Source organism: Protomyctophum parallelum, assembly GCF_964188405.1.
Source record: "Protomyctophum parallelum genome assembly, chromosome: 11".
NCBI classification, from domain to species: domain Eukaryota; kingdom Metazoa; phylum Chordata; class Actinopteri; order Myctophiformes; family Myctophidae; genus Protomyctophum; species Protomyctophum parallelum.
In genome coordinates, this window is record NC_139707.1 from 28,113,927 (window position 1) to 28,122,000 (window position 8,074).

The window sequence follows — 8,074 nt, forward strand, 5'->3', positions numbered from 1 at the left end:
GCGATGGCAACACTGGGGATACTGTGTCGATCTCATATTCATGCATCTGATTCAGTCAAGTTGTATCTGTAACTGTATCAAATGCATGTGGTTCCCACTTGGAATATTCGATTTCATTATTTATTGTGAATTGTGAGTTGCAGCAGTAGCGTGTACAGACAGTTTTTCTTCCAACCACACAAAACACACACAACCCACCTGAGGAACAGGAGATGAGAAATACGCCGAACGCCAGTTTGGTCGCTGATCCCATCTTCGATCAAATGACAAATCCTTTATTTTCGATTAAATCCCGAATTGATGACTATTGACTCCCTCCAAGGATTTGCGTCCTGCCCCCCTCCAACCAAATCAATCACAACGTATGTGTTTTTATAAGTGACTGGAGCTGCGACGGGCTGCGTTGTTGTTGTAAATAACAAACATCCAGTCGAAGATTTCTTCTTGGCATGAACAACAGTTCGTTCAGAGAAATAAGTTCAATTAATCAGCATTTGAAACAGTTTGTTTAAAAAAAAATTACATCCAGGGCTCAGATCAGGAGGGGGAATATACACGTGTACTTGCTGGGAGGACTGATGATAACACGACAACAGTGTGACATTATGTGCATTTCGGTTGTTTCAGGCCGCTCAAGATCAAACACCACGGCAATAAAGTACACAATGACATTGTCCAGTTATGCAATTAATTGCACATGACAATCGAGGTCGGTCAGATTGTTGTGGGGTGAAAAATAATGTGACGACAGCCCCCTTTCTTTTCCTTTTCAAAACAGTCTTCTTGTCCGAGGGGACATCATCATCAACAGCATCAAAGATGTCATTTTAATGTGCATAGATTCGTATGTCCAAAAGGGCTTTAGAAGAAAAGTGGAACATTCACAATTACTACTACGCCTCGATGATAGCGGTCAAACCTTGCCTACTACTGCCGTAATGGCTCCAACAACCCCCCCTTCCCGTGTGGAAAACATTTCACTTTTCCCCCTCTCTCTCTCCCCGACAATCACGCACCACGCCACGGCTTCGGGTCCGAGCGAATGGAACAGTTGACACCGAAGCACAACCTAAAACCTAAGAGGAGGCCCTCGTCGCCATAGTATATACTGTCCGTTAATCACAACGTTTTCTCTACATGGAGAGAGAGGGATAGTTGAGGGGAGGGAGAGGGAAAAATCAGTCTTCTATTTGCTGGCTGGCGGTGCGATTAAAACGCATGTAATTGTTAATGTAACAAATCAGAGTCCACCACTGCGCCCGGCCTCATGCCAAATTCGCAATAGTCCACCTTTCTTTGCAGAAAGTGTCCAACAAGCCGCTTGCTGGTGTCTTCTTTCCAGGCAGAACCTCCTCAACCACCTCGGACGGATCGAACGAACGGGGACCTAGCTTTAGCTTTTAGCTTAGCTATCCCCGGCTAACTCCGATGCTAGCCCGTCCTCCTCTCCCGAATGCCTGGTTCGGTTCGAGCCGATTCTTCTCCCCTCCTCGGGTCAAAAACGGGATGTGCGGTCGGTCGGCGCGGCCGTATAAAGGTGAGCCGAAAGGCCAAATTACCGGTCCCCCGTCGATTTATTATCCTTTTTAATATAACGTTGTTGGAAGGCTTCCTTCCCTTCTCCGTTTCACGTCGGTATGCACATTCCCCACTATCTCTCTCCTCCCCTGTGCGAGTGCCGGAGTGGAGTCAGTGGACGCAAGATGGCTGCTACTAGCACAGTGAGATTGTTTTTGTTTTTTTTCTCATCGCCCCCACCACCACCACCACCACCACCACACCAGTGTTGCCAGTATTCCGAGAGAAATAAGCAATGAGCTTTAAAACAAGCCCTAAAGAAGCGACTATTAATCTATTAATAGGCCACATGAGCACTTTTAACCTACATTGGCTATTTCCGATCTTGCTTAAAAAAACTATGGCTTATTTCCATGGAATACATATGACCTCAATAAGCCAGGCTTTTTTGGGTTATACTTTTAGCATCCTTTTGTATACATCTGTACCTCTGTGCAGTTTGCAAACCGTTAGTGTTGAGAGTTGAGAGTAGATCTGCTATATATATATATATATATATATATATATATATATTTTTTTTTAAGTTTATGGGTTCAACTTCTCACACCATATTATCAAATTATTTCTTTCCGTGTATAGTTTCACTTCAATCGGACCAATGGTGCTGGAGATTAGCTGGCTTTTTTTAAGCCAGATTCATATTTGTTGTAAATATCAGATCTACAAGCTCACACACCCATACAATGACGAGTTGTATCCTGTGAGGTATGTAAGAATGGTGGTCCCTTATCGGCTGTTGATGGATGGTGACGCAACGTTTCAAGGTTGATATAAATTCAATAACGGGTCTAAAGGATTTAGAACAGCAGTTGTAATAAACATTATAGTTAGTAGCAGTACATTTCATTGAGTCTGAAGCATTTCGACTTAGTTGTGACATCACTGAGGAATCCTTGGTATCTCTGTGCCAAAAATAAGTGTTTGACATAAACAGTGGCCAATCGGATGCCATGGTATGCGCGACGCGTATCCACCAATCATGTGAGAGTCCCCCCGGACTGACTCCAGACAGAGAGTCTGACTGGACCTGGACCCCTGCAGGAAGAGATGTATGAATAGTGTGTAAAGAATAGCCATCATAAATTAATTAATTAATGCCAGTTGTGATTTGATTTGATTTGATTTGACTCCTTATGGGCTAGGGTGCATCACAGGCCGCAGAGAGCCAGTCTATGCTCAGGACTGCGGTGGTGAATTGGTGCAGCCAGGGGGCTAGGGTGCATCACAGGCCGCAGAGAGCCAGTCTATGCTCAGGACTGCGGTGGTGAATTGCCTTGGTGCAGCCAGGGGGCTAGAGGGGCATCCGAGGTGGGTATAGAGATGTAGGGTGGGTGTGGCGGTCAACATGGAGCTAGTTTAGTGCAGTGGTTCTCAACCTGTGGGTCCCCAAAATGATTTGGGGGGTCCCCAGATACTTTTGGGGGGGGGGTCCCCAGATTGATAAGCTTAATGTGCAACATTGTTTTCTCACCCAACAGTAAACAAACCAACATAAAGTACAAGTGTATACAGGCTATCTGCACATTCTAAAGTGACAATTTTAAGGACAAATACAAAAAGGCAAAAAACAAACTAAATAAAAATCGTCAAACATTTGCCAAATTGTGAAATATGGGGACTTTTTTTTTTAAATAGCCGATCTACAAGCTCACAGCACTACTAGATCTGCTGTTTTCACAATATTTATCTGTGTCAAACACAATGTAATAATGCCTCAACTTCCAATTGCTTCAGGGTTGGTGAATTGTTGTGATTTTGATTGACCACCATAGTGGTCCCTTAAGAGTCTCCATCTAACAAGGATTGGTGAGTGATGATTCAGTTGAGACGCGTGCGTAGAGAACATGATAACACCAGGCAGTATTACACGACACATTCTGAAGTTTATTAGACACTCAGTCAGAGAAATATATATAGTATTGGACAGTGGACAGACTGGACACATGACGTGCCTAGCACATATGAAAACTAGGATGAGAAGAACAGAATTACCAGGAACAGCACATGCATCTTGTATCATTGTGCACAGACATCAGTCTCTCTGATAAAGTAGTTGATGGTCATCAATCATATCAGAGATATCAATATGCTTACGTAGATGAGTGTTTCACCAGTGTCAAGCAGTTAAGGTCATACATTATGACAGTCTCCAGTTAAAAAACCCTCAAATAATATGATTATTTTGGGGGGTCACGGCCTGAAAGGTTTAATTCAGAACCATAGGTCTTGTGGATTACACAAGGTAGCGCCTGCAGGCAGGGTACAGGTGGCTGAGTGGGTGCATATGGAGTTCACTAGTTCAGTGTGTGTGGAGCTGTCAGAACTGATGGCTACTGATGTAGGCAGAGCTGGTGGAGGAGTCGTCAGTGTGTTTTTGGTGTTATGCTGAAATGGCACCTGCTGTTGTCACAGTAGATTCTGTTCATGCATTTATTTCACAAAATAACACAAATTGGACTGACTGCACAGCAGACCACACAGTCTCAGAAGCTCGGGTACTGAAGCATTTCCTTCAAAGAGTAACATAATACACATACACAATAGGAAGAGCATTCTAAAGTTGTGTAACCCACTCATTCTAAAGTTATAATACTCACTTCATAATATAATTCCTCTCTCTGTCTCTCTCTCTCTCTCTCACTCGCACGCACGCGCACACACACACACACACACACACACACACACACACACACACACACAATTCCCATAATGCTTTGGTGCACTGCTCCTCCTTGTGGATAGGGGGAGGGCTGTCTTACTGAGACAACATGTAGTCCAGGAAGTAAGTGAGCCATGACATCATGGACACTGCTAAAATCTAAAATACTAGTAAAACCACGTATTACATACATAAAGACAGGAAAGGAAAGTGTTCTAAATCTTCTAAACGTAATTAAGTATGATTTTTAAATAATAATTGATTGACTATGCATCATCAAGTTTGCCCTCTCTGAAGCACAGTATTGTATTTCTATTGAGACAGACATCAGTATTATCTTTCACTCAAATGAAAATGCTTCTGTGTTTTGCAACAACTGCAGCAAATACGAGTAATTTGATTTTCTACCATTTTCCCTAAAGATAGGACCGGATGAAGCAATGATATAACATCTGCAAAGATTACGCTATACTCTCTGTTCTTGTAGTTAATGAATGAAATCATAATTTTAGAGAATGTGTTGCTGGTGCTTTTGGGCTTATATCCTAAATTTTAGGCTATACTAGTGGTTGTCAAAGTGGGGTCCGGACCGTCCGACGATCCCCAGGGGTCCTCCAGGGGTTAGCAAAAGTAGTCAATGTATAGCATCAGTAATGCTAGCTACATTGACTACTTTTACCAGGGACCGAACTGATTGTGATGCTGCATCACAATCAGTTTAACAACTTTCATCCATTTATATTGTCTACTCAAAAATAGCAGATCTACAAGCACACACTTGCCATCAATTTAAACATACCAGTGTGCCAAAACTTAGTGGAAAATGCATGTTTATGTAAATGTCCTCAGGATGCAATCATACAATCAGACTCTGTTATTTAAAACACAGGCAATTTGACAATGATTGAAAGCCAAAACAAAAAAAAGATAAAATCATGGATTAAACTAGGTATGAGATAAAATCATGGATTAAACTAGGTATAAGATAAAATCATGGATTAAACTAGGTATAAAATAAAATCATGGATTAAACTAGGTATAAAATAAAATCATGGATTAAACTAGGTATAAAATAAAATCATGGATTAAACTAGGTATAAGATAAAATCATGGATTAAACTAGGTATAAAATAAAATCATGGATTAAACTAGGTATAATATATTTTTTGTTATTCATGTCCTCACTGTATTGCATTACTGCTTGTTTTTTGTAGTTGCCTTGCTTTTCTTTTATTCTCCATTGTTCTGTAAAGCACTTTGAGCTGCATTTCATGTCATGAAAGGTGCTATACAAATAAAGTTTTATTATTATTATTGTGAAATTATTAGTCTACTACTATAAATGTCATTGCATTTGTATTGCAGGCTAAACTTTCCAGCTTGTCAATGAACTAGTACTGCTTTGAATACTAGTACTAGTAGTAGTATTCAAAGTCTTATTTTTAAATGTATAACAATACATAAATAATTGTAGTGGCTAGACCAACATATAATAGGAATGGCCCAATCTTCTGCATGGTGGCAGTTAAATCAAGAGAAGAGTAGACCAGTTAGGCCTACATCATGACATGAGATTGACCTGAATTCAAACACCAATGGACATGCCATTATACTGTATGCGGATCAATTCTGAGCCATTAAATGCGTACATAATCCCCCTATTGTATAATCCTGCAGCACCACAACTCATCTGTTAGTTAATTCTCCATTTACTGTTTCTCTATCTGAGATTGTTCGATTAAAAGGCATTTTCTCAAGTACAGCATGAAAAAATGACCATCAGTCTAATGCAGGCCCAGGGGTTTTCAACAGGGGGCCCAGGACACCTAGGGGGTCCTCGGGAATACTGCAGCGGGTCCTCCAAATCTTTTGTGTGACAGGATTCTGAGTGGAGTGAGGGGAACATTAGCCAAAAATAGCTGATCTACAAGCTCACAAGGAGCTGTTATTTTTGGCAAAGAGGTTTGGTGTAGGGCGGAAAAGAGCAGACCAAGTACAGAGCTATAGCCAAGTTTATTTTAGTATTAGTAGAGGGTTTAAGTGGTTATATATAATGTCTGAAAATACACATTAACATGAATTAATAGAGAAGCTAAATGTGTTAAAAAAAGCCTATGAAATCTATGATAAAGTTAATCTGTGAATCTTTATATGTAGGTTCCCTGCTCTCTTTCTCTCAGATAAGGGATCCTTGGCCTGAAAAACGTTGAAGGCCCCTGCTGTAGGTTCCTTTCCATAAACGTAACTTTTGGTAGTTTTTTCATGCATTTTGAGATTGCGCTGCAAAGGGCTTTGGAATTCCCCTTGGCTGAAAGCAACATGGGACTATTCCAAACAGATCAACTCAAGATATAAGCATGAAATTGAAGCATGTCCCAACTTGATTACATCTAAGGACATCTTGATTTGACTGCATTAGCGCTAGCAGTGCTATCATTCTATACCTAATGTACAGTGTTCACTGACAGTGTCTTTAACAAACATAACATTGAAATGACCCCTATATCATAACATGACCAGTGACCACAATACTCATGTGCAATCGGTGTTGGAAAGTAACTAAAATAACTTATTACTTATAGTAATTGTATTTTATATTTATTTTTGCCAGTAACTAGTAAGGTAACTAATTACTTTACCTTTTGAGTAATACAATTACTAATATGTTACTATTTTCCAAAAGTAACTCGTTACTATTTTCACGAGCCTTGCTGGTACTGTGGGCTTGAGTTTGTATTAACGGTAGACTGGGTTGGGATGGAGTTGCTTAGCAGGTTGCTGATCCGGTCTAGATATAGATACGGAAACGATGCACGCGTACACGTCTGTACGTGTGAATTATAGGATGCGGAAGGACGGGCCTTAAAGGAACTACAACATGCATTTTAAAATGTTTTTTAATATTTAGTATCATATTGTTTATGTCCCTCAAATGTATTTCTAATTGGTTTGAGCCTAAATCACCATTCTGATATAACCAGGCTTCTGAAAGAGTTTTAGCTGCAGTACCACAATGTCCTGAGGTGGTGGGGGCGCTGATATGCAAATTATGCAAATACTGATGCTAGATAAACCCAGGCTTGTTTCCATTCCATGACAGCTTGGAAAATCAACATTGTAAACAAAGTGGAAATGCAAATTTGGAATTGAAGACTGAAGAGGGGGAGGGATTATACAAAGTTGAGTGATACAGATGACATCACGCGTATGACCAATATTTGTGGGGATAGAAAACACATAGGGGAGCATAAAAAACACCAACACAAGAATTTCATGTAGTAGGACTTTTAAACCATCCGACACTAGACCTCACTGCCCCTTGCTTACAATCATAGTGACTCCACCCATTACAACCGGGAAAAGCATCTGTGTCACTTTTTATTTTAGTGTTGACTGTTAAAAAAATAGCAGATATACAAGCTCAAAGCTGCGAGCTTGCAGCCTACTGTATGTAGCCTACATCTTGTACAAGTGTTAACTCTTATCTTCTGGAGGGGTCCCTGGCACAAAACATTTTCAGGTGGCGGGTCCTCTGCCAAATACATATAATTTGGGTTTTGAGAAGCTTGAGAACTACTGCTTCTAGAATTTTGTAGAATCAGCCTAGGTCAAGTTGACCCCTGGTTACAGAGCCAAAGCCCTGCTTCTTACACCTAAGCCAATCACATCGAGGATACATGCGCCACTGTCATGAGGACCAAACTAATTAAACATGTCAAAGGGGTCAAAATCTACAGGCCAGATCAGTGGTCACTCACTGGTCAGGGCTTGAAATCAGCATGGTATTTAAAATTAAATTAAAGTTATCTAGTTGCTGTAATGGAAATCCTAATGGAG

The 8,074-nt window shown here is 40.6% G+C and overlaps 1 protein-coding gene across 2 annotated transcripts in view; it reads right to left on the reverse strand.

The window, feature by feature from the left end:
- The window catches only part of acvr2aa (activin A receptor type 2Aa), a 64,088-nt gene extending 62,416 nt beyond the window's left edge, over positions 1-1,672 (reverse strand). For both annotated transcript variants that reach the window (XM_083776926.1, XM_083776925.1), the window contains exon 1: positions 199-1,672. In XM_083776926.1, coding sequence (XP_083633052.1) covers positions 199-253 — 55 coding nt within the window. In that variant the 5' untranslated portion in view covers positions 254-1,672. The remainder of the gene's footprint in view (positions 1-198) is intronic.
- Positions 1,673-8,074: the final 6,402 nt, after the last annotated feature.